The sequence below is a fragment of the Solanum verrucosum genome, unplaced genomic scaffold (genome assembly GCF_900185275.1).
Source record: "Solanum verrucosum unplaced genomic scaffold, falcon-dt-bn FXZP01000108.1, whole genome shotgun sequence".
In the NCBI taxonomy this organism is placed as follows: domain Eukaryota; kingdom Viridiplantae; phylum Streptophyta; class Magnoliopsida; order Solanales; family Solanaceae; genus Solanum; species Solanum verrucosum.
Window position 1 is genome coordinate 5,410,541 of NW_026020274.1, and position 26,779 is coordinate 5,437,319.

General features: G+C 34.2%; 3 protein-coding genes and 1 pseudogene across 3 annotated transcripts; all 4 read right to left on the minus strand.

The window, feature by feature from the left end:
- Positions 1-470: 470 nt before the first annotated feature.
- Positions 471-1,773, minus strand: LOC125834041 (laccase-14-like). The gene is made up of 3 exons (XM_049513219.1): positions 1,671-1,773; positions 1,446-1,571; positions 471-967 (listed from the first exon to the last, which is right to left on the minus strand). The coding sequence occupies exons 1-3, from the start codon at positions 1,771-1,773 to the stop codon at positions 471-473; spliced, it is 726 nt and encodes a 241-aa protein (XP_049369176.1).
- Positions 1,774-4,359: 2,586 nt separating this feature from the next.
- Positions 4,360-9,986, minus strand: LOC125834042 (40S ribosomal protein S15a-like; annotated as a pseudogene).
- Positions 9,987-10,417: 431 nt separating this feature from the next.
- On the minus strand, positions 10,418-12,728 carry LOC125834107 (uncharacterized). Its single transcript, XM_049513290.1, has 7 exons — positions 12,614-12,728; positions 12,441-12,527; positions 11,524-11,745; positions 11,252-11,428; positions 11,108-11,161; positions 10,862-11,015; positions 10,418-10,770 (listed from the first exon to the last, which is right to left on the minus strand). Exons 1-7 carry the CDS (start codon positions 12,722-12,724, stop codon positions 10,418-10,420), a joined length of 1,158 nt encoding a protein of 385 aa, XP_049369247.1. The 5' UTR covers positions 12,725-12,728.
- Positions 12,729-24,815: 12,087 nt separating this feature from the next.
- On the minus strand, positions 24,816-26,739 carry LOC125834043 (laccase-14-like). The gene is made up of 5 exons (XM_049513220.1): positions 26,641-26,739; positions 26,392-26,543; positions 26,068-26,288; positions 25,824-25,949; positions 24,816-25,306 (listed from the first exon to the last, which is right to left on the minus strand). The coding sequence occupies exons 1-5, from the start codon at positions 26,737-26,739 to the stop codon at positions 24,816-24,818; spliced, it is 1,089 nt and encodes a 362-aa protein (XP_049369177.1).
- Between the last annotated feature and the right edge of the window lie 40 nt (positions 26,740-26,779).

Here is a 26,779-nt window from a genome sequence, read left to right on the forward strand (position 1 = left end):
GTTAAAAAATTGGCTCATCTATGCCATTATTTTTTAGCTCCAATTTTGCAAAACTATTTTTTTTACCTCACTAATTCGTCCTATCTAGGAGTACCTCTTTTTATTTATTTATTTACACTCGAATCGAATGCTACTTTTGGAATACGAAATATCTATCCTAGTTACTGTGAAAGTATTTGAAAATTGTCCAACAAACTGGACTTTTTTTCTTTTCATGGAATTAATCCTCATTTAAACCCAACAATTACCATTCATTTAGTATCCTGAACCTTAATTCGATTCACTATACGAGAAAATGTGTATATGTCGATTGAGTGTATGTGATTGCATATCTTATGTATCGCTGGACATAAGTTTACATATATACACAACATACAAATTACATAGACGATGTTGACATGTTGTTGGAGGTACAATTTGTAATTTCAAATACAAGCATAAATATAAAATTTTATTATAAGTACTACAATTTACATGGGAGTGACCATTGCGCTTCTATGAGGCCTATTAGTCTGCCTATACCAAACAACGAATGTCGTACAAAAAAATAAACCCAAAATTACAAAAGTCATTATTACATATAAATAATTCCTACTAGAACTTTTATCGTAGTTGGAGGAAAAGTTGGGAAGAAGAGGTGGTGAAGAGGGTATGTAATTCCCTTGGTATTCTATAATGACGGTTGTAATTTTATTCGTGTCATACGTCTCGCTAATATTCGTTACAACAACTATATAATAATAATAATAATCTGGATATTGGTTCGCCTCGAATATGCAGTCAATCGAGTATTCTACACTCAATTTGACGTAGTCTGTTGTAAATGGTTTTGTTATAGGACTTCCATCCATCGCAATTACAGTTAAGTTGTGCCTTGTAATCCCAAAGTAAAATTTTTTACGGATTGCAGCGTTCACAATTCTGAGAAGATATTTCTTCCCAGTATCCACTACTATCCTAAATGTTCCTGTCCAATTTAATTAATAAAAAAACATTAAAATGAGTTCAACAAATAACTCGAGAAAATAATAAGTAAAATCTTGTTGGCCCATATGAACAGAATAAAATAAAAAAAGCAATGTTAGAAATCAAACAAAAGAGTCTAACCTAAAAAACTAATCTTATAGATAGGAGAACTAATTTATCTTATAAATCCATTAACATTTAGTCGATGAGGAATAATTAACACATAACACATGAGTTTGTTTTCAAATTATACAAGGCTACAACTGATCCAAGTGAAATTCGTTGACAAATTAAAAAAAAAATTCTTTTTTAAATTTCAATACAATTACAACCTAGTAACAGTTAATACATTTTTCTTTTATTATAAAAGTCTAATTAGCCCTTAAAATGCTCAAAAGAGATCGAATATGAAGATTTTGATTTTTAATAGATTAATTAAGTTTGATATAAATAAATTGAACTGGAGGACTTATACATACCATTGTTTGAATAAGGGTAGAAATCATTACGTTGTCCATTGATAGTGAAAGCGTCCGATTTTATATCACCGCCTGAGTTAATATATTCATGGAAGACCTCCTTGACATCCTTCTTCGACCATTCACCTGGCGAAATTGTGAAGAATTAAATGTTAGTAAAAGACTTGAAATTTTGAAAGAAATTACTTAAAATTAAATTATTCGAATATTATTTAATTTATATACCTAAAATGATGGAAATATAGGCATGAGGCTTTGAAAAAGGAAAAGCCTGAGTAATGTGATGGACAACGAAAGTGACATGAACAGTGGTAATGTTGGCTTTCATGGCCTATTTTTGGAATGTCATTTTTCTTGTCTAAAGAGTTATAGGAGTCGAAATTTTTGAGAAAAAGATGAAGAAGGGTCCTATCTTTTGAAGAATGTAATTATTCTGGAGTCAATTTAGAATCTTTATGATAGATTAAAAGAAGGAACATTTGTCTCACACATTTCACTAAAAAATGAAATGGGGAAATATATATAGAGGAGAAAGGGGAATAGAGCTCTATCTATTCATATGCACAAAACTTTAATTCTTCTCAATTTGGATAGAAGTCAAATAAACGGGTTAGCTAGATTGAATTAGAGCAGATTATTAAAAATTAGACGCAAAGGCTATAAGCGTAAAATCATTTTGAACTGCATATAATACTTATAAGTTATAAACTTACAGCTTACATTTTTCTATATATGATTTTAAAAGTTTTTTTTTTTTAATTCTTGTTGTGCTCATATCTATCTTTGCTTTTTCGTTTCATTGATCAAATATAATTTTTTTTTTATAGAAACAAAAAAATTCTCTTATTTAGATAAATTTACTAGTTTTGCATAGAAGATTGATAATGTTTGAATAACACGTCAGCTACATATCTAGATAAAATTAATTGAGAGCAATAACTACAAAAAATAAATAATAGTGAATGACTGATTTTAGATATTTATCACATTATGTAAGACAATTAAGGTATCACTTTTTAGGAAAAAGAAGAGAAATAAAATAAAAACTAAATACAATAAAATTTCTCCTCGTATGAAAACAAACAATTATACTTTATTGTTATCACTATCATATTGATTACACCCATAAGTAGGAAAAAGCAAAAATAAAAAAATAAGAACCAAATAAGTAATACTTCAAAATTAAAAGTTAAAACATTCAAAAAAAACTATACAAAAATAGTATAAATTATAAGTTGTCGTGTCTATATGAGATATTGCTAATATAAGTAGCCTATGTTACATATTTAATTCAAGAAGCAAAATTAATTACTCATAAAAAAAATTGATTTTCTCTTCAAAAATTTCCCTCTAGTTTAAACAACTGAGATATAAGACCTAATAACCAAATACCTCTTAAGAAAATTCTCTTTCACTATGTCAATTTTGTGATGTGATCTTTACATTTTGGGCTAAAATCATACCTCAAGTATAGCTCAAACTTATGGTACATCCTTATGGTATAATTGTAAACAAAAAACATCCTTTAATTATTCTAAACTTTGCAATAAACATCCTTATGTTAACTTTTGTTAAAAACTAACAGTTGAAATAAAAATATGTGTCAAGCATGTGATTTCCCCAAATCCCTAATTGATTTTCTCTCAATTTAGATAGAAGTCAAATAAACGGGTTAATTAGATTGAATTTGAGCAGGTTATTAAAAATTAGATGCAAAGGTCATCAGCGTAAAATCATTTTGAGCTTCCTATATATTACTTATAAGTTATAAACTTACAACTAACATTTTTCTATATATGATTTTAGAAGTTTTTTTTTTTTAATTCTTGTTGCGTTCATATCTATCTTTGTTTTTTCTGTTTCATTGATCAAATATAATTTTTTTTTATAGAAACGGAAGACTTCTCTTATTTAGATAAATCTACTAGTTTTGCATAGAAGATTGGTAATGTTTGAATCATACGTCAGCTACATAACTAGATAAAATTAATTGAGAGCAATGACTACAAAAAATACATAAGGTGCTGTTTTACTAAATTGTTGTTATTGGTTTACCAGTTTTTCCCCTTGTTATTCAGTTGCTTTCATTTATTTATTTTTAAAATGGTGAGTTTTTCTGCTACTTAGCAATGAGAAAAAGACACCCACCTTCATAGGCAAATAATATGTTGAATGACAAAATAATAGGTTTCCAACTTGAAGACAAGGCAAACTGCATATGTTGAATGACAAAACACTAGGTTTCTCAACAATATTCCACAACAACTTTACCTCTTTCACCAGCAGGAAAACTACCCATACAAATAAAATACAAGGATTAGAACGATGAGTTAATTCCACATATAGACAACCGAACATTAAAGTTCATAAGTTGCTAAATTTACTTTACAAGGAAATGAGACTTGGAAATTTATATGCAATATGCCCGCAATCTCTTTCAGACCTCATATCAAATAAGTAGGGGACATTTTACATTGCCATAGCAGATCTTGAACATGGTTATTTCTATTTGCCCTTTACAAATACAATACTTCTTTGAAGACCATAATGACAGACAAGAATAGTTGGGCTATACTTCAGGGATGATTGTAGCCCAAAACACCAAATAGTTGATCGAATTCACTGTTTACGCAAATGCTATACTTGAACACAATATGGGATTATAAACACAAACTCACTAGAAATTTAACATGTATGCTTGCTCTCTAAAAACTAACAAGACTAGAAGAAAAGAGACCTTTCTCTTGCCTTTTATACTAGTAAAAAAACACAAACATGTACATCTACAACAAACTTTAGATGTCAATTGTCTCAACAGGCAATAAGCACCAGCAAGTTTTTTCAACAAAATCTGATAATTGTCTCAAAATTTTCAATAAATTTGATAGCAACGAGAAAAACAGAAAAAGGTCGGTTACAACAAGCCAACAAACAGCAAAACCAAAGTTTTCATCCTTGTCAACATGAGGAAACCAAGAACTTTTCCACCAACATTCTTTCTCCTAGCCTCTTCATGGTCCATGATATCAGCTGAGGTAGTTGAAGTGCAAGTTGAAGTCAATACGTAAACATCAAAACATAAAAATAGATAATATACAGAGTAAAACTGACTAACAACTAAGACTTATACTACATCTGTGATCGCAGAAAATATCTGCAATTTCATTTGCTTAGTATCAAGTATCAACTACATATCAATCCACAAAGAAACACACTTCTCATGGACAGCAGAGACTCTGTTAGCCAAGCCATAGGACACAAAATTTCTCCTTTGGATAGACAGGAATGCTTCCTTTACAGGAGAGCCTCAACTGCTAGCATCTACAAAGAGCGCTTGCTCCTTTGGATGGATGGGTCTTGTAAGCATTACAGATAAGTACTCAAGATTTTTATTGCTTAAGAAGAAGCAATAATTTTCAAATATCATTTTCTCCCTTTGAAACAAAACTACTTTTTTCAAATTTCACAATGAAACACATTGGTTAAACTCCCATATAGCAAGCCAATTCATGATTCGGCAAAGAAGGAATCAAAAATTAATAATGTCTATTTCACAAGCTAATATGACCATGACTTGACATTCACCCCAACAATCATTTCGGAAGCTAGAAGCAAGGCTCAATTTGGAGATAACCAGAAATGGAGTTCCATATATTGATCAAGGGAACAAAGTGAATATATTTATTACAATACCTGTCGGGAAGGGAGCAATATAGCAGTCCATCCTTCAATCTCCTTGACTCCAACATCGAAGCGAGGACTAATGACACCACACTTGTTTAGCCTTCCATTCAGTTCGACAACAATCTTTCCAGACCTATGATCATCGACATACTCAAATTCTCCGATGTAACCTACAGATAGATACCAACAGTAAGAAAATGATAGGGTGATGCTAGTAGTGCATACATTTAAGAAACTAAATTGATGAAGAGAGATTGAAGGCGAAGATTCTGATTTCTAATACATTAAACAACTTTTACGTACCATTGTTTGAGCAAGGGTAGAAGTCACCAGGCTGTCCTTTCTCTCAGCATTGGATTTGATTTGGAGTCTCGTCACGCTTCCCTTGTTCATCAAAAGAGAGCAACAGAAAGATTAAACCAGCAGGCCACACAAGATATAGCACGGTGAAAGTCCAGTGAAGGTGTAAGATTTTAAGTGGCTCCGTGAAGTTGAGGACACAATTACCTGGTGAATGGGAATTGAAGGCACAAAAAAATCTTTGTTTCGTACTTCCTGTATTTTCTCCTCACTAGCACACCCTGTCAAGTTAGACGGGAGTACTTCCTGTATTTTCTCCTCATTAGCACACCTTGTCAAGTTAGACAACAAGAAACTAGGAAGATTGTACTCCTACCCAGTATCAACCCAATTGATATTATGTAAACTAAAGTCACTCTAGTTTGTTCACCCTCACACATATCTTCAAGAGAATTATGCAAACAAGGAATAGTGTAATGCCATAAGACACCAGATGAATATTCGATTGCAACGATTCGCAAACTCACCTTTGACATTACGGTACATTGGGTAGGAAAAGGAACCAGAGAATCTGATGAATCCTATTTAGGACATTTGACAAACAAAATGACATTATCTCGTGGATTCTCCTCCCCTCAATATTAGATTTTTTCGTATGAACTAACACCGCAGTAGGCACATTGGTTTGCAAGTTGACGTCTTCGCTGAAGTTATGGTCGACCACCTTGGCTACTGTAGTTGCAAAGTTTTCTCCCTCGTGGTCTATAGTGTTCAGAACATTGATTTCAGAGCTCACTGTTGTGTGGGAAATTTCGTCGAACACCTTAGCTTCAAGTCTTCAACAATGGAAAAAGGCGTTGATACCAAAATTCGCTACCTCAACTGAGCTGACTTTGCATTCCCAAGATGAGGTGAGTCCATGAATGCCAAGGCATCCACATTTTTATACGTCGCTGGCAATTTATCAAACACCTGGTCCACCTTTGAGTTGCCACCAGTATCATAAGCAAAATCAAGGGCAGATGAGGCCGGAAAATGACTAGGAGGCAATACAACTGATTGTGAAACTATATGGACAGAATTAGCACAGTCAAAATGAACATGTAATGAATTAGCTAGACGCCTCACCACATCATTGTTGGTTTGTTGTCAAAATCGCTGAGCAAATTTACCCTTGAAATGCTTCCAATCCAAAATTAGCATGTTGCAAAATAAGCTATTGAACCAGGCAAGAGCTTCGCCATCAAGGTAGAATGAAGGAAGTGGAAGCCAGTCATTCTCATCAAAGCCAAGGTATGTAAAAACAACTCGGCCCGAAAAATCCAACTCTCTGGGTTGCGTCGCCACTGAATCTAGGTAGAAAATGTTGTTGGAGTACGATAATGAAAGCACTAATGTAACAAACATATTTCTTCAATATGCATAACCCTTATGCGTTAACTCCAAGACTTATTTAACCAATTGATAATTGGGCCTGGATCCCAAATAAAACTCTCCGACATTTTAATCAGCCCAATAATCTTAAATGAACCGGTTTCATACACCCCTTCCAGCCCATAGGCCCTTATGTCGTTAGTTCTGTTCACAACATATACACCAGATAGGTTTTACCCAAATCAAAATGTGAGTCTCTATAATACTTGTACAACTGACTATGAATTATTTAGCAGAATTTAAGCATGATGTACATGAGTTGATTTGTCCTTCAAAATGTATTCCATACTTATATATATATATAAAATGTGTCTCTATAATATTTGTACAACTGATAAGGGATGTTCTCGTTTTGGATAAAAACAGATCTAAATAAAAAATATCGAATCAAATGGATTAAATAAACCGACTTTTTAGGTTTTTAAAATCGAAAGTATTTGATTTGGTTTTGGTTTGTTAAAAAGAATCGAAGAAATAATCAGACCAAACTAGGATGTCAAAAGAATATGAAAAAGCGATTGAACCTAAGCTTCAATTCTTGAGCTTGTTGGTTTGGAGCTAAGAAGACACATGATTTGTGTTTGTTCACGAGCTGGCCAGATGCTAAGAATATCCATCATCATTGTTAGGGCTGGAAAATAAAATTATTAGTATATCATGAGCAAAGGGTAGGTGGTTGATACTAGTTATTCATGCTAAAGCCAATGAAGTCATTTTGAGAGTTCAAAGCATTGAGTTTGTTTGGAAAGAAATGATGAAAAGAGAATGTGATATAGGGTCTCCTTGTCTTAGTCATATATCTTTGAGACTTGAAGAAGACACATATGTCTATTACCAATGGCAATGGGTCTGTAAATGGACCCGTCTCATTCATCCCTTCCAGCCCATAGGCCCTTATGTAGTTAGTTCCGTTCACAACATATACGCCAGGTGCGGATAAGTTTTACCCTAATCAAAATGTGAGTCTCTATAATACTTGTACAACTGATTATGAATTATTTAGCAGAATTTAAACATGATATACATGAGTTGATTTGTCCTTCAAAATGTATTCCATACTTATATATCAAAAAAATGTGTCTCTAAAATATTTGTACAACTGATAAGAGGTGTTCTCGTATTGGATAAAAATTGATTTAAATCAAAAGTATCGAATTAAATGGATTAAATAAACCGACTTTATCTGGTTTTAGATTTTTAAAAATCGAAAGTATTTGATTTGGTTTTGGTTTGTTCAAAAAAATCAAAGAAATAATCAGACCAAACTAGAGGTGTCAAAAATGGATCGAACCTAAGCTTCAATTACTGAGCTTGTTGGTTTGGAGCTAAGGAGACACATGATTTGTGTTTGTTCACGAGCTGGCCAGATGCTAAGAATATCCATCAATTGTTAGGGCTGGAAAATAAAATTATTAGTATATCATGAGCAAAGGGTAGGTGGTTGATACTAGTTATTCATGCTAAAGCCAATGAAGTCATTTTGAGAGTTCAAAGCATTGAGTTTGTTTGGAAAGAAATGATGAAAAGAGAAGGTGATATAGGGTCTCCTTGTCTTAGTCATATATCTTTGAGACTTGAAGAAGACACATATGTCTATTACCATTGGCAATGGGTCTGTAAATCAAGTCTTTGTCATCAGAATTCAAATATATGGTCATGATACTCTATCATACGCTTTGGCCATATATATATATATCCAATTTGAGCACTACATTCCTGTTCCCAATGTAGTGCTCTAGAAATCACTCTGAGTTCTGCTAATCAGAGTTGGTAGAATTGACAACTTTTGAGAATTATCTTTTATCTCTTCTTCAGAAGGAAGTAGAATCAGAGGAATTGTTAGTATCCTCATGCATCAATCACAGTATCTATGCAGGATATATAGCTCATTGAAGTATGTAACAACAGTCTGTTGCCTTTTATCCAAGATTGAATTAATTTTCATCCATGATTAATGTGAAAGTAGCTAGGCAGTATTAGAGTCTCCCACATGTGAAAGTAGGCAGTTTTCTGTTTTAACAACACCTTATCTTGTGCATCTCTATTATTACACCAAGCATGTATATTCCCAAAAAAGACAGAATCTTGGACTCAAACAGGAGAGTCAAACCCAAAAGACTAGTCTGATAAGTAGGGGAACCAATTTGATTAACTTAGAAATCAATTAGCATTTCTCTGTTTATTTGATGAGGAACAATTGGCACATAATACATAAGTTTGCTTTCTAATTGTACAAGCCTACAACCAAGTTTGACATAAACTGATCCAAGTGAAAAATTAAAAGAATTTTTCTTTCTTTTACTAGAAATTTAACATGTATGCTTGCTCTCTAGAAGCTAACAAGACTAGAAGAAAAGAGACCTTTCTCTTGCCTTGTATACTAGTAAAAACACAAACATGCACATCTACAACAAACTTTAGATGTCAATTGTCTCAACAGGCAGTAAGCACCAGCAACTTTTTCAACAAAATCTGATAACTGTCTCAAAATTTTCAATAAATTTGATGGTAACGAGAAAAACAGAAAAAAGGGCAGTTACAACGAGCCAACAAACAGCAAAACCAAAGTTTTCATCCTTGTCAACATGAAACAAGGTCAAGCGCCCATTTAAGGCAGTTCATGATTCAGCAATGAAGTAAGGAATCAAAAATTAATAATGTCTATTTCACAAGCTAATATGACCATGACTTGACATTCACCCCAACAATCATTTCGGCTCAATTTGGAGATAACCAGAAATGGAGTTCCATGTATTGATCAAGGGAACATAGTGAATATATTAATTACTATACCTGTCGGGAAGGGAGCAATCTAGCAGTCCATCCTTCAATCTCCAACATCGAAGCGAGGACTAATGACACCACACTTATTTAGCCTTCCATTCAGTTCGACAACAATCTTTCCGGACCTATGATCGTCGACATACTCAAATTCTCCGATGTAACCTACACATAGATACCAACAGTAAGAAAATGATAGGGTGATGTTAGCAGTGCATATAGTTAAGAAATTAACATACCATGCTTCTACATAACAATGATGACTTTTGATGAAGGTCTAATCATGACCTGACACTTTCCCCTCTTGAGAGCATCATTCATCACACTAACTCTGACCACCATACGGTTCCAGCAACCAATCGATTGTTGTATACTCAATTCCACGCAGTCTGTTGTAAATGGTTTTGTTATAGGACTTCATCCATCACGATTACAGTTAAGTTGTGCCTTGCGATTCCAAAGTAAAGTGTTTTACGTATTGCAGCGTTCACATTACAGGAGAAAGTGTTTTCTGTCAGGAATTTCTCTATTCCTAAGCTCAAACTGAAAAAATTCTCTTATTTAGGATGCCAAAATCACATTTGTCTCGCCACACTTGTTAGCTAATTAAGTAAAGAGTTTGAATTGACATAATTGTCAATTCTCCTAAATAATATGTTTTCAATAACAGGCACATCAAGTATTGAATCACCCAAAATAAATTGCAATTGCAATAACTGATATAATAGCTTCTTAGTTTTATATATCAATAAAATACAAGCAGTTGGTGCATCTCAGCAAAAACCACCACCCCCAAACAAAAAATTATAATCCCAGTAATCATCATGAACATTATGTTGACTTCCTTCATGGTAACATCTAGATTGATGAGTTTGAACCAATGATTCATCGGGTTGAACTTCTTGATTATAACCCACTCCATACAGGACTTGACGCATATGACAAGTGGTGTGTGGATTGCCATCCTGAAAATTACCATTTCCCATGGGTGGACTATATTGTTCACCCGCTGGTGTAAACGCTTGTCCTCCATATCGCACTACCTGCGATCCATTTCTTAATTCATTGAACATGGTCTCCGGCCAAAATCCAATACTAAACAAACCCTGAAACAAAAGATAATAGTCTGCAAATAACACCAGAGTTACAACAACAACATACTTGTTGATACTGATATTAATATTCCAAAGTATTACAACTGTCGTAATTTTAATTACCTTCATCCTTGTATATCTGAATTTCCAATTCATAGTCATCATACATTGACCTAGAGATTTTTGGGAATGCATAATCTATTGGTACATCAGTGTCAAGTTGAACAAATCCTGGACAAATATTGTTGTAACATCCTGTTTTCTGGCCGCCATCCGTCTATTTAATTTTAAAAAATGAAATTTACTTATTCTACATGCTTTTGAATTATTTCTTTTAGAAAAATACCAATTAATTTCTAATATACTTACTGTCCAATGGGAGTATAACCGAGTTCGGCTATCACCGTATAGTTGTGGATGTACCTAAACCAAACAAACATCATGACTTTAGGAAATCGAATCGTCAAAAAATACCTAATAGGTTCAAATCATTGATTTGATATAAAAACTTACAATCCATCCTGCTTGTATTTGCTCGAAATTTGTCGCATTATCTGCACTTTGATGAAATATTGTTGCAGAACTATATTGGCCAAGTCCATTTACTGTTAGATTATACAAAGTAATAGTGGCTGTGACACTTGTAAAACTTTTTATTTCTGGAGATGCATTTATACTAATTCCTGCAAACTGAAGTATAGTATTATATTAAGTTAATTAGAATAACTATTTGACATTGAATTTGTTGAGTATTAATGATAAATTTTAAAAATTAAAGTAGTTACATCGATGATATCTTCAGCAAGGGATTTATTTGCCATGCTTAAGGAGGCATCTTTGGCATTTTGGAGTTGTTCTTGTGTCAATCGTCGAATAGGGACCGTTCCAATCGAACAACCTTTTTTATTCAACCAGAACTCTTCTGCCTTAAAATAAATATTTTCATCTTTTTGCAATCGCTTGGCTTTGACTAATCTTTGTTTTTCTAGCTCCTTAGCAATTGTCATCTGTTGTTTCGAAAAAGCCCATATGTGCACAAAAAAAAGGATGAATTTCAAAGAAAATACAAGTAAAATTATATTCAAATAAACATAAAATATTACTGAAAATAAATGCATGTAAGGGTTATATTTTAATGACAAGGATAGAGTTAAACATTTTTTTCAAAAAGTTACACTACATATACTAAATATTAAACGTTAATTTTATACTTGATTATATATTAAATCTTCAACATTAATTTTATACTTATTTATATATTAAATCTTCAACATTCTTAACAAGATTCATGGCTTCACTAATTGATTGGATCTTTATATGTAATCATTAAAGGCTAGTTTATTAAGAATCTAATTTTAATTATGAATTAACTATATCTTATAAAGAAATAGATTGGGGCTAACTCAACCCTATAATAAGATAACTAGCGTGGATCTATAACTTTAACTCTTAACATAAATTAGTAACATTTTGGGAAGACATCTTATGTGAATTACTAGTAATAGATTTTTCTTTTCAAATTGAACAAAAATGTATAAATTATTTATATCAAAATTCAGAAATTCATAAGTTTCAAAACTTGATTCCACCTTAGATAAAAATATAAAACATTGCAAACAGTAGAATTGTGTGTTCTCAACTTTTATTTGTCAAAAGAAAAGAAGAAAAAACCAGTTAAGTTGTTTGAGCATAGATCTTGCACCTTGATTCTTTCTTTGTGCGGCATCGGATGCAAAAGAGTTGGTTGTTTATAAACATCCACACAATCATAAATATCTCCGTGAATAGTCTGCAAACATAAATTAATTTCACTACAAATTATTCATTAAAGAAAACGACATATAAACTTTGCTATAAAAGATATGAAAACTATACCTCAAGGGCGAGATCTGCATTTCGACTAGATCCATAACCTTCAACCAAACAAAAGGCAATGGTGGTCCAAACTAAAATAATGAAGCATAGAGGTGTAAATATCAATGTCATCTTTGTTTTTCATTATATTTCTGAATAACTTATATATATATATAGTGCGTGCAGAAGAAATGGTTATTTAGGCAAACATGGTATGCAATGTGATTATCTAAATCTAAGATTTAAATGATGAATAATATTCAAATATAATTAATAATATTAATTCCAAATTTATCCATTGCACAAATATTCTCCAAATTAATTAGTATCCATTAATAGTGGATAATAAAATTATGCTATCAATTTATTTTTAGAAAAATTATAGAGTGTTTTCATATATTATAAATATTTAAATAATAATAATAACAAAAGAATTATAATTAGGATTCTAGTTTTAAAAGATTTGATTTAAATGCCTTTAATATTCAAATATAATGAATACTATTATTACCAGATTTAGTCGTTGTACAAATATTCTCCAAATTAACTAGTATCTTTGATAGTAGACAACAAAATTATACTATCAGTTTATTTTTAAAAATATTATAATGTATAATGTTCTTTGTAACAGTGAATCAGACATTTCCTTATTTTGTTGTCTACCTCATTATTTAGGGCACAATCGACACAATTTTTATAGCTTATTGTATATATCAGTTATTAAACAAAATTTAAGTATGATATACATTATTGATTTATCTTTCATTATATTTAGACGTGTATAACTGTATAAGTTGTCCTTCATAAATATCTATCAAAATGTATATCTATAATAAAATTTATATAAATAATTAGTATATATCAATTAGTTAACAAAATTTAAGCACAATATATCCTACGGGACTATCAAAATGTTAGTATCTATAATACTGGACAACTGACTATGAATTATTTAGCAGAATTTAGGCATGATATACATGGGTTGATTTGTCTATCAAATGTATTACATACTTATATATCAAAAAATGTGCCTTTATAATACTTGTACAATTGACTAGGGTGTTCACGCCTTCACAGTTTGTATAAAAATTGATTCAAATAAAAAATATCGAATCAAACGGATTAAATAAACCAACTTTAATGGGATTTGGTTTGGCTTAGATTGTTAAAAATAAAAGTATTTGATTTTATTTTGGTTTTGGTTTTGGTTTTTATCACTCCCCGAGCCTACACCCTGGACGTGGCCGGCACTCAAAGACTATTGCTGGCCCCCAAGCGAACCCTTGGCCTGGCTTACTTATCTTAGCGGAAACCTTAACTCAACAGAATAACTCCATGTAATGAAAGGTCATAAAACAACCTTACTGATAAAATCTGGCCAAAAAGGCTACTCGAGTCTCAAAATAGAATATTTATATATATACATAGATGAGAGACTCAATACTAACTGACTGACTGTCTATGAAACCTCTATAATACTGAGATGGATGTTGGGACAGACCCCGCAACATCCTAATAAAACAAAACCAGGAAAAACGAAATAACAGAGTCCTCTGAAATGCAAGGAGGCTCACCACTGACTCTGGAGTGCTCAACTGGATCAACGGTGTGCTGGATGATGATCATGGGTACCTGCGTCTGCATCATAATAAGATGCAGGCCAACTGGCATCAGTACATGGAATGTACGAGTATGCAAGCTGGACAGCTAAACAACAACTTAAGCTTGAAAGGGATGCAAAAGAGAACTTACCTTGGCTCTATTCAACTCATGAGTAACTGAACTCAATATAAAGCAATAAGACACATGCAATATATAAAGCTTGTAAAACTATTTAAAACATGACGTCAAAAAATCATATTTATAATATAATAAAAATACCATGCTCCCTCTCAAAGTCTACTTGTGCAATGCATGAATGAAGTCACATACCCCCATCCATACTAAGCAGAACCCCTCGAGGAACCATGCAATTTCTACTGTGAGAGTCTCTCTAACCAATAAGTGGTGATACAACGTTGTTACTGTAACATCCGGTAATTTGAAATATCTATGAAGAGGCTTAAAATCGGAAATAGTCATTTTTGGAAGGAATTCAAAAATCTGGAAAATTTGGCCAAGTGTGGAAATCAGTGAGTTTTTGGCTAACTTTGAGCAGTCGTAACTCCTAGATTAGGACGATTTAGGAGTATTTCCAGTTATGGTTGCGAATCTTGTGGAATGATCTTTCCAACGCCACTGAGTTTGCTCAATTCCGAGTTTGTATGAGCGAGTTATGCCCTTTGAAAGTTGGGCAGTTGGCAGGGAATCCGTCCGGAAATTTTAAGGGCATTTTGGTCTTTTCCCTAGCCATTTCTTTTGGGATTATATTGTTGTGTTAGGCTGATCTTTGGATCATTTTGTCCCATTTTAAAAGAGAAAGATTTAGGGTTCTTGAGTGAAGAAGAGAAGAAGAAAGAGAAGAAGGAGAAGAAGAAGAGAAGAAAGAGGAGATCAACAAGTTTCCGTCAAAGATCGTCGGGGGTGATCCCTATCAAGGTATGTGAGTTCTTAGTGTGGGTTAATCCTTTCCCCCACACACTAAACTCATTATTATTGAGAAAAGATTGGATTGTGTTATTGAAGTTGTTGGGTTGTGTTGTTGAAGTTCTTGTTGGTTGTGAGACATGATTTGGTTGTGCTTCTGAGTTGAAATCTATTGTATGTTGAGGGATTTATGATTCTAAATGTTTAGGGCTGGAAACCTTGAAGTTTAGAAGGTTTGGAGTTGGAGAAAAGAGGGAGAAAAGTCGGGTTTTCTGGGGAAGGGGCTGGCGCGTCGCGCCTGCCAGCGCCCCCCAAAGGGGACTCTGAAGTCCAGCCCTTGGGGCGGCGCACCTCTCAGAGCGCCAGCAGGTGCCTTCTGAGCTTCAAGGGTTGGCGCTCCGCGCCTTGCAGAGCGCTAAGGAAGCAAGTCCTCCAAGCTTTTCAAGAGTCATTATGGAACGTTTTAACTTCGTTTCAAGTTTCAAGTCAAGCAAGAGTATAGAGTTCCAAGTTAAGTGAAGAGTCTCGAGTTTCAAGTTAAGTCAAGAACATAAAGTTGAGTCCTTTTCTCAAAAGCTACTAGGGAACTAAGTATTCCCAAAGAGGTTTGTAAATGTTTTACATTTGATTAAGAGGTGAACCATGTTTTCCAAAAGAGCCTTTTGGCTAAGTTTTTAGCAATTATCTCAATTAAAGAAAGATGTGTTTAAAAACACTTATGAGCCAAAGCATTGTTGGGGAGTAGTATTGAGCGCCGAATTGGGGACACGAGTTCATATTAACTCAACTCTCCATAAGAGCCATGTGGCAACATGGGACTTGACGTATCATTCTTTTTAGATGATCACATAAGATTAGGATAGTGGATCCACTAAGCAAAAGTAAGGTCCTATATCACGGCAAAGTATATGATGGTCCTTGGGCAACGTGAGGTAAAACGTTGTACCACCACTAGGGCTCATAGTGGTTGTTGTCGGTTAAAGAATCTCCCATTGAAGTTATATTACTTTTATATACATAAAGTTGAGTTGTTAGTGCTTTAATCATTAACGAACTAAGTTGTTTGAAATGTTTTAAAAGCTTTATATATCGCATGTATATTATTGCCATATATATATATATATATATTGAGTTCAGTTAAGTCAATCTTGAGTCGTACAGGGCCAAGGTAAGTGTTCTCTTGTATTCCTTTCAAGCTCAAGTCGTGGTTTAGCTTTCCAGCTCTCATACTCGTACATTCCATGTACTGATGCCAGTTGGCCTGCATCAGATACAGGTACCCAGGATCAGCATCCAGCACGTCGTTGATCCAGCTGAGCACTCCAGAGTCAGTGGTGAGCCTCCTTGCATTCCGGAGGACTCAATTATTTTGTGTACTTGGTTTTGTTCTATTAGGATGTTGTGGGGTCTGTCCCAACATCCATCTCAGTATTTTAGAGGCTTCATAGACAGTCAGCCAGTTAGTTTTGAGTCTCTTATCTATGTATATATGTAAATATTCTATTTTGAGACTCGAGTTGCCTTTTTGGCCAGATTTGTATCATTTAAGTTGTATTATGACCATCCATTGCATTGAGTTATTCTGTTGAGTTAGGTTTCCGTTGAGTTAAGAAAGCCAGGCCAAGGGTTCGCTTGGGGCCAACAATGGTCTCCGAGTGTCGGTCCCGCCCAGGGTGTAGGCTCGGGGCGTGACAGTTACCATCACGCTGCCAGACTGTCTTATACTTTGTCGTCATATAGAACTACTTTAACTTTAACTTAGTGGATCCACTAGATTAACTTACGTGATCATCTAAAAAGTATGACCCGTTAAATCCCATGTTGGCTACATGGTTCTTATAGAGGATTGAGTTAATATGAACTCGCGTCCCCATTTCGATGCTCAAGACTACTCCCAAAATATACTTTAGCTCATATGTTTTAAAGACAAACTTCTTTCTCTAGTTTGAATTAATTGCTCAAACTACCCTCCTAAAAGAGGTAATTGCTCTTGAAAACTCTTTCTAAAAAGAACATATCAAAACCATATTTTAATATGATCATTGATGACTCGGGAAGTCATACTGCATAAACATTGATGGTATATCTAGAGACCATACTGTTTAAACATTGATGACATACTCGGTTGTCATACTAATCATGTTTTAGAAACTCTTTCGCAAAACTCATCTTTTTCTCAAAAGAGATAGTACTCAAATTGCTCAAAACTCTTTTGGAAATCTCAGTTTCCTCTTATCTTAAATGTGAAAACATTTATAAACTTCTTTGGGAATACTTAGTTCTCTAATAAATTTTGAGAAATGAACTTGACTTTATACTTTTTACTTAACTTGAAACTCTATACTCTTTACTTAACTTGAAACTTGAGCCTAAAAATGAAGTTAAAACGTTCAATAAAGACTCTTGAAAAACTTTAAAGACTTGCTTTGACTTACTTCTTAACTTCTAAGCTTGACTCTAACTTCACTTGACTTTGATCCTAACTTTCCTCGAATTGTATTATGGATTCAAGGGTAATGATCTTATGTTTATAGATGAGTTCTTGATGTTTAGATGTACCTTAGAGTGTTGAAAACAACTATAAAACATAAGTATATTACCAAGGAACATGTAAGAAAAAGTGGGGAGTGAATGGGAAGGATTGGAGTCCTTGGCGCTCTGAGAGGCGCGGGGTGCCAGCCTTCAGACTTCAGAGGGGCCTGCTGGGCGCTCTGCAAGGCGCGCCGCCCCAAGGGGGAAACTTCAGAACCCCTGTTGGGGCGCGCTGGCTGGCGCGACACCCCAACCTTTCCTCCCGAAAATCTGACTTTTCTCCTTAGTTTCTCCAACTCTAAACCCTCTTAACATCCAAGGTTCTTTCCCCAAACACTCATAATCATTAAAACCCTCAATATACAATAGATTCAACTCGGAATTCCATCCGGAAACATGCACGAAACCAACAAGAAACTTCAACAACACAACCACAAACTTCAACAAACACAACCAATCTTTTCTCGGAATTAAAACAAGTTGGAGTGTGGGGGAATGAACCAACCCAACACTATGATCTCACATACCTTATTAGGGATCACCCCCGACGAAAATCATGATGATCTTTACGAACTTTGCTTCTTCTTCTCCTTTCTCCTCTTCTCTCCTTTTCTCTCAAGAACCCTAACTCTCACTTTTAAAAGGGAAAACTGATTTAAAATCAGCCTAGACCCTTAATATAACCAAAACAAAAGGTTAGGGAAAGGACCAAAATACCCTTACAAATTCGGATGAACTTCCCTGTGCCAACAGCCCAACTTCCAAAGGATATAACTCACTCATACAAACTCGGAATCGAGCAAACTCGGCGGCGTTGAAAAAATTACTACAAGAAATTTCCAAAAATAACTGGAAATACACCTAACTCATCCTGAGCTAGGAGTTATGACTGTCTGAAGTTGACCAAAAACTCATTTTTTTCCATAGCTAAATTTCCAGTTTTTGAATTCTTTCCAAAAATGACTATTTCCAATTCTAAGCTTCTTCATAGATATTTCAAATTGCCGAATGTTACAGTTTTGGTTTTGATTTGTTCAAAAAATCGAAGAAAGAATCAGACCAAACCGAACCAATATATTATATACATAGATAATATATTATTTTTATAAATAATTTTAAATATCTTGTACATATATTCATCAATATTAATTTATGAAAGCAAAAACATCTGAGACGATCGGTTTCACATATATAAGTGTCTATGATAATTTTTTGTGGGACAAGAAATGCCATTATCTCTTCCTTCCTGACAAAAATGGTGAATTTTGAAACTTTATTAATCGTTCTAACTATTTTTGTTGTCTTTCTTCCCTCGTTAGAATGAATCTTTTATTTTTAATTTTTGTGTATGGTTAATAACTGAAAAATCGAACCAAATCAAACCAAAATCTATAACAATCAAACCAATAAAAATGTATATTATATTTGGTTTGGTTTTAACAATTCAAAAATTGATTAAATTGGTTTGGTTTTGATTTCAACCAATAACATGTAGTGTCCCATTTCTTGTGAAATTGTTTTTCATTGTGAATTGACCATTTTACCCTTCTCCTTGGCATTTTCATGCTTAGTTTGTGTTCCGAAAATGGTTGGTATGTTCCCCGATGCGATTGGGTATGGTTTTGGTGATTTGACCCCTCTTGAGTTGTGAATTCTTGATAGAGTTGATTTTGGATAACATTTGGAGTTCCGAGCGCCGGATGGGATTTTCATCAGCCCCATCATGTCGGGAAGGTCAAGTTTTAGCTAGTTAGGTGGTTGGTAAGGTGTCTGAGGCCTTGGGTTGAATTTTGAGGCATTCGGATGAAAAGTTGAGTTTTAACCTTATGAGTGGTTCGGGAGGGTAATTTTGTTATTTGACCTTTTTTGGAAATTTGATGATTTCATTGAGGCGTTTGGGTGAAAAGTTGAGTTTTAACCTTATGAGTGATTCGGAAGGGTAATTCTGTTATTTGACCTTTTTTTGGAAATTTGATGATTTCATTGAGGCGTTTTGGTGAAAAGTTGAGTTTTAACCTTATGAGTGATTCGGAAGGGTAATTCTGTTATTTGACCTTTTTTTGGAAATTTGATGATTTCATTGAGTCTGGAATATCAATTCTAGTAGAGTAGCATGTCCAGTTTATTTTGATCGGATCCCGAACGATTTTTGGAGTCCATTTGGAGGCTTTTTATTTGAGTTTGAGTTGCTGGCAGTTTTCGGTGCAGGTCATTTTTTACCTTCGCGATGGCGACCCTCTGTCTCGCGATCTGCCTTCTTCGTGGCCCATATTCGCGATGAGCTCCCTTTTCTCTAATAAGCCTTCGATATCGCGCACAAGGTGTCTCGAGATCGTAATGTTTCTTCCGTGTCTTTGGCAATTGCAATGAGTAAAATTCACTTGGAATGAACTCAAATTCGGGATTTCTCGCAAAAATCCCATTTTCAAACCCTTGGAGCTTTGGGAGTCGATTGTTAAGTGATTCTTTGTGAATTCTAGGTTTGGGTAAGCTTCTTTTTCTTATCTTTATCGATTCCTAGTAATTCCATCTTCCAATAACATCTTTAAATCAAGGTTTTAAGTAGAGACTTTAGAGGTTTTTCCCAAATGAGAATAATGGTGATTTCTTGATTTTAAGCTCATTTCTTAATCGAATTTAATGGGGTTTTCAACAACAGTTTCCTTTGGCTTGTGGAAAGTGTATTTCAATTAAAAATCTGATTTTGCCCTTCGCTTTTCAAAGTGATTTTTAGGACTATTTTACCCCCAATTTCAAAACCCTTCACTATGGGTATCATCGAGCTTCTTTTGATAAGCTTTTTCCATTCTTGATAGTTGAGGATGTTCTGGTTAGCGTGTGGTTGAGTAATTAACTTGTTCTTAGGAAGTCAACTATGAAATAAGTTTAGACTGAGTTGAGTAATTAACTTGTTCTTAGGAAGTTAACTATGAAATAAGTAGTCATATGTGCCTTAGAAGTTGGTGAGTGTTGATAACACTGTTTTAATTCGATTGATGCCTTATTGTGACGTTAGCCTGTGTGGAGGCTTATGTGATACTGTTAACTGTTGTGGAAGTCTGTGATTCTTGAGAAAATTGCACGAGTTAGGGGCTTGAGTTGACTTATGAACATCTTAAAATGAAAGAAATGATTTCTAGTGGTAAAGACTGATTTCAAATGGATTTCTCCACTATCCATATCCTTTGAGAATACCATGACTTTTTGAGTTTGGGAATTCGATACTACTTGCAATTCTTAATGAACTGATTATGTCTTGTGTTGTATGTGCCGTGATGCATTCCTCCTCATGCAGCATATCATTATTTCATGGAAATATGAAAAAGTGGAGAAGTACTGTCTTTTTAAGAAAAATAGTTTGACACCTTACTTATATTATTGGCCATGCTGAGGTGGCAAGTTGCTTTTCTAACAATGCAACTCGAGGAATCCTAATCTTATGTTATGCATGAAGTGAGTAGAGCTTCATGGAGATCGTGCTGGCTATGATGATCCAACCATGGTGACTTACATTGGGCGCATTGAAGGTAGAATTTATCTCTTCATTGGTCATCAGAAAGGTAGAAACACAAACGAAAAACATCATGTAAAACTTTGCAATGCCAACCCCTCATAGGTATGCTTCAAGCATTCTCATTCATAGCAATATTACTAATTACTATCATTAAGCATTCCAGGTAATCTGTTCTGTGGTTAATAACAGGTTAAATTGAATTGATGTTTTCATTAATTCAAAGTGAAATTAGATTAGCAACAAGTTAGGCTGAAGTTGTTGCTCATAAGCCTCTGAACATGTTCATAGTTATCAGATTTTTGGAGAGTCTATGCAGCGTTCAGCTTTTTGAAAGGAATATTGTTTAATTTGATACCACAAGGTTAGTTTTGTAAAAGATGAATTGATAACTACTAAATCTTCGCCGTGCAACTACAAAAGGCTTTGAGAATGATGAAATGTGCTGATCATTGTGTCTTGTTACATTTGTTGACACTCCGGGGGCTTTTGCTTATTTAAGATCTGAAGAGCTAGGTCAGGTGTGAGTCTTTACCTTGAATTTCAAATATTGTGTTATTAGATTGCGTTTAGTCATGTAGAATCTATAATCACCTCCAATATTTTCATGACAATTTAAGGGCATGTTTGGGCTGAAAGTTCCAATCATAACAGTTGTAACTAATGAAGGAGGTTCAGGCAGAGCTCTTGCCATCGGATGTGATTAATGTACAACATTTTATGTTACTAGGTACGTTTGGTTCATTTGTACTTCTTCCATATTTTTGCTACTTAATTATCAGGCATGTGACAATTTGAAGAATAAGAAAAGTTCAAGTTTAAAAATAATTTATCAGCCAAAAACATGTCATTTTAGCTTAAAAACGTGGACACATTGTACATATGATGTTGCGGCATGGATTTTGTAGTTATTGCTTTTACACTTGTTGCATTGTTTCCTTGAATATCTCCATCTTTTTTGTATCTTTAAAAAATCTATGCTTCTTTGATCAGTCTTGTAGCTTGTGCTTCTATATTATGGAAGTCTTCACAAGCAGCTCCAACCTCTCAAAGGTATTGTTGTGAATAAAACGGTTTCTGATTGAATAGGCAGCTAAGAGCTCAAGAACATTACAGACTTTGGATAGCAGATGCAATTATTCCAGTTAATAGTTTGAAAGAAACAATGTTTAGCTGGACTTTAGAAGATGGAAAAAAGATGCAAAACATAAGATTGTCGCTCCTTTATCACTTATGTTAACAAAGTTTTTGATGAAGTAGAGAAGAATTTCGCACGCTTAAAGAATAGTTCCTCATAACTTATTTATTTTTTGTGCACTCACAAGTTTCTTGCTTCTTACATGTATAGAAGATTGGATTTATTCATAAAAATGTATCTTTTGTAAGGTTGTCTACATTTGATATACTTCTTGTATATGGGTGTGCTATTGCCTTTCTTTTACTGTTGAAATTTATTACTTTTTTCCAAAAAAAAATAAAGAGTAGACACAACCTGTATTCTAAGTTAAGCCTTTAAAATAACAAAATAATAACCAGTAGCACTGGAGGTATTGTATGTCATAACAAAAGTTTAAATACAACACATGGATAGAAACTATCCATCAAAAAAATGGGCTAACAACACAAAAGTCAGCTTATTGCCCATCAATACTGCAGCAAAAAGAGAAGCCTAACTAACAAAAAAAAAAATCCTTATCAACTTTAGACCTTATACTCGGGACTTGTCTCCTATCCAGAATGAAAAGTCATTTTGCGGCCTGGGGAAGTTGTTGAGCTGAAAGATAAATGTTGCTAATTTGAGAGTTCATCGCCTTCTTTGCTAGCCAGTCTGCAAGTTGATTGGCTTCTCTGTAGCAATGCTCAAACTTGATACTCGCAAGATCTAGAATTGAAGAAGTAGCTTCTATGATTCTCTTCAACCTGAGCTACTAGCCTTATTTTTCTTAAGCATGTTGATTATCAAAAGTGAATCCAGTTCCATGATGATGTTTGTGTAACCATTTTGTTTACACCATTTGCTTCCAAACCATGTTGCCTTAGCTTCTGCTATGTTATGACTAGAGCACTGCCCAGCGATAGAAAATGTCATAATAAGCTCCCCATGTTCATAACTCAGTGCACTTCCTAGTCCTGCTCTGCCATCATTCATGTTGAAGCTTCCATCCGTGTTTAATTTCAGGTTCCCCGAATCAGGCTTCTGCCAGCACACCAGGTTGATTCTAAGAGTGGGTTGCAAATTGATAATATTCTGACAAAGATCACTCCAAGGTAGAGCTAATTTGCATCCTGAGAAAGTTCTAGAAATTGTTGCTTAAACTGTCCATCCCACCAACTGCTCCATTTTGTAGCAATTAAACCACAATCATCCATACAAATCTGGAGCTCCAAACTTTTACTCATCATGTGAGGTTTGCCTCCTAACTTCTCGTTTGGGTCCAAAATAACATTGAAATCCGCTCTGATACATCAAGGACCATTAACTCGCTGATAATCCTTTTCTAAGCTTTCCCAGAGATTCTTTCTTTCAGTTACAGTGCACTTAGCATAAATAGCTGACATAAAAATATTTTGGCTTCCTATAGCCTTTTTCATGTTAAGAGAAATATATTGTTCACCTTCCCAGAGTATTTCAACATGATTGTTGTTCCTCCAGAAACACCAAAAGAAACTTTTTGTAACCCTCTATCTTCCTTGTAACTTTTTTCCGTTTTTGTTCTCGACAACTTTAGATGTAAAGACTAGGATTTGTTTGTCTTTGTCTTTGGTATCATGGCCATTCTGTAAATCTCATCATTACTAATCTCTGTGTTGTTTTGTTCCTGTAGATTAACAGCTTCCTCCATCGCTTGTTCAACACTATCAAATTAACAACTTCCTTCATCGCTTCTTTGTTCTTCTTAGCCTCCTTTTCCTTGGCTATAATTTTTTCCATAATCCTACAGTTGAACTGATTGAGGCCTAGCAAAATTTAGGAATAGTTTCATATCTAACTTTTGAATAACATGGTGAATTGCCATCCTCTAAACCAACCCAGACACTTTCCGGGTGAGATTTAAGCAAGTCCTAGTTTTACTGTTAGTAGCAGATTCCATATATAGAGCTGACTATTTGTCTAACAATGTACCATATGGTAACGCAGTCCCGGGAGAAGAACCCACACCGGTGAAATAGGAATATCTTCCTCCAGCTTGAAATTCGGAGTTCATTTTTGGAGCCACATTTGCATTCCATCAAGTTCAATAACTCTTTTAAACCAAACCACTTTGAAATCGTCATCATTTGTGAAATCTAGAAAGTATATTAGGATCAAATTTGTAGTTGTTGTTCCAGAGTTTGGTTGTTCATGGTCAAATGAATTGATAGGCGTATTTGGTAGTTTTTTCAGCATATTCGTTGCAGTTGTTATTCATTTACCCATTAGTGCCACCTCTATTTATTTATCTATGGGTTAATATCGGTCATTAGGTAAATCGAGAAATGTGTATATGTCGATTGAGTGTATGTGATTGCATGTCTTATGTATAGCTGGACATAAGTTTACATATATACACAACATACAAATTACATAGACGATGTTGACATGTTGTTGGAGGTACAATTTGTAATTTTTCAAATATAAGCATCAATATAAAACTTTATTATAAGTACTACAATTTACATGGGAGTGACCATTGCGCTTCTATGAGCCCTATTAGTCAACCTATACCAAACAACGAATGTCGTACAAAAAAATAAACCCAAAATCACAAAAGTCATTATTACATATAAATAACTCCTACTAGAACTTTTATCATAGTTGGAGGAGAAGTTGGGAAGAAGAGGTGGTGAAGAGGGTATGTAATTCCCTTGGTATTCTATAATAGCGGTTGTAATTTTATTCGTGTCATATGTCTCGCTAATATTCTTCACAACAACCATATAATAATAATCTGGATGTTGGTTCGCCTCGAAGATGAAATCAATCGAGTGTTGTCTAGTCAATTCGACGTAGTTTGTTGTAAATGGCTCTATTATAGGACTTCCATCCCTTGCGATTACGGTTAAGTTGTGTGAGGCGATCCCAAAGTAAAGTTTTTTATGGATTGCAGCGTTCACAATTTTGAGAAGATATCTCTTCCCAGTATCGACTACTATCCTAAAAGTTCCTGTCCATTTTAATTAATAAAAGAACATTAAAATGAGTGCAACAAATAACTCTGAGAAAATAATAAGTAAAATCTTTCTGGCCCATATGGACAGAATCGCAAAAAAAAAATGTTAGAAATCAAACAGAAGAGTCCAACCCAAAAAAAGTAGTTTGATAGATAGGAGAACTGTTTTATAGTCGATGAGGAATAATTGACACATAACACATGAGTTTGTTTTCAAATTATACAAGGCTACAACCAAGTTTGACATAAACTGATCCAAGTGAAATTCGTTGACAAATTAAAAGAATTTTTCTTTTTAAAATTTCAATACAATTACGACATAATAACAGAGCTAATGCATCTTTCTTTTATCAAATTTTAAAGCCCCTTCCACCATTACTTGGAAAAAAGCCATGTCTTTTCCTTGACTATTATTAATGTCTAATTAAAGAGATCGGATACAAAGATTTTAATTTTTATTAGATTAATTAAGTTTGATATAAATAAATTGAACGGAATGACTTATACATACCATTGTTTGAACAAGGGTAGAAGTCACCAGGCTGTCCATTAACCGTGAAAGCGTCGGATTTTGTGTCACTGCCTGAGTCAATATATTCAAGGAAGACCTCCTTGACATCCTTCTTCCACCATTCACCTGGTGAAATTGTGAAGAATTAATCAAACAAAAAGAAAATATATGTTAGTAAACGACTTAAGATTTTGAAATAAATTACTTAAAACTAAATTATTCGAATATTATTTAACTTATATACCTAAAATGATGGGAATATTGGCATGATCATCAGGCTTTCCGGGTTTTGGATGGACAATGAAAGCGCCATGAACAGTGGCGCGTTGCCAGATGTTCATGGCATGCCACCATAGCGTCCCTTCGTCGTCGTCAGATATTGTGATATTTTTTCTTACTGTAGACCCTGCCTCAACTAGCCATTCCACTTGATCAAACTTCACGTGTCTACCCACGCGCCTACAACTTAATTTTAGAAAGAACAAAATAGAGTCACCAAAAGTAACAAATTACTTAAACAAACAAAAACAATGAAAAGTAGGATTTCTTGATAATTTGAATTGTGTACCAAAACATTGTAACGTTGTCCTTCCCTCTGTTTTCAACGTCTAGGGCCAACGTTTCTCCAGCGCGCGCATATATGGTAGGCCCTGGGAATCGTCCGTTGACAGTAAGAATCTTCTTCGATTGGCAAAGCCTATCGAAAGAAGTTTCTTCAATCTGTTGATAGTACAAGATAAAATTGATTAGTACACAACACAAACCATAACTTTAATAATGCAAAAAAAAAAAAATTAAATGAACAGACAATACTTACAACGAAATGAATATTATTATTGTTTTGTGTTGAACCAGTGTACTGAACTGCAAAAAATATGATCAATACCAAACTAGTGTTGATTTTTTGGAATGTCATTTTTCTTGTCTAAAGAAATAGAGAAGTCGAAATTTTTGAG

Coding starts and splice junctions, on each gene's coding strand:
- LOC125834043 (XM_049513220.1), bottom strand. CDS start 26,739: ATGACATTCCAAAAAATCAACACTAGTTTGGTATTGATCATATTTTTT. Junction 25,950..26,067: donor CAATATTCCCATCATTTTAG/GTATATAAGTTA, acceptor CAATTTCACCAG/GTGAATGGTGGAAGAAGGAT. Junction 25,307..25,823: donor CTACCCTTGTTCAAACAATG/GTATGTATAAGT, acceptor TAAAATGGACAG/GAACTTTTAGGATAGTAGTC.
- LOC125834107 (XM_049513290.1), bottom strand. CDS start 12,724: ATGACATTGATATTTACACCTCTATGCTTCATTATTTTAGTTTGGACC. Junction 12,528..12,613: donor ATGCAGATCTCGCCCTTGAG/GTATAGTTTTCA, acceptor TTATGTTTGCAG/ACTATTCACGGAGATATTTA. Junction 11,429..11,523: donor TTGCTGAAGATATCATCGAT/GTAACTACTTTA, acceptor ACTATACTTCAG/TTTGCAGGAATTAGTATAAA.
- LOC125834041 (XM_049513219.1), bottom strand. CDS start 1,773: ATGAAAGCCAACATTACCACTGTTCATGTCACTTTCGTTGTCCATCAC. Junction 1,572..1,670: donor CTATATTTCCATCATTTTAG/GTATATAAATTA, acceptor CAATTTCGCCAG/GTGAATGGTCGAAGAAGGAT. Junction 968..1,445: donor CTACCCTTATTCAAACAATG/GTATGTATAAGT, acceptor TAAATTGGACAG/GAACATTTAGGATAGTAGTG.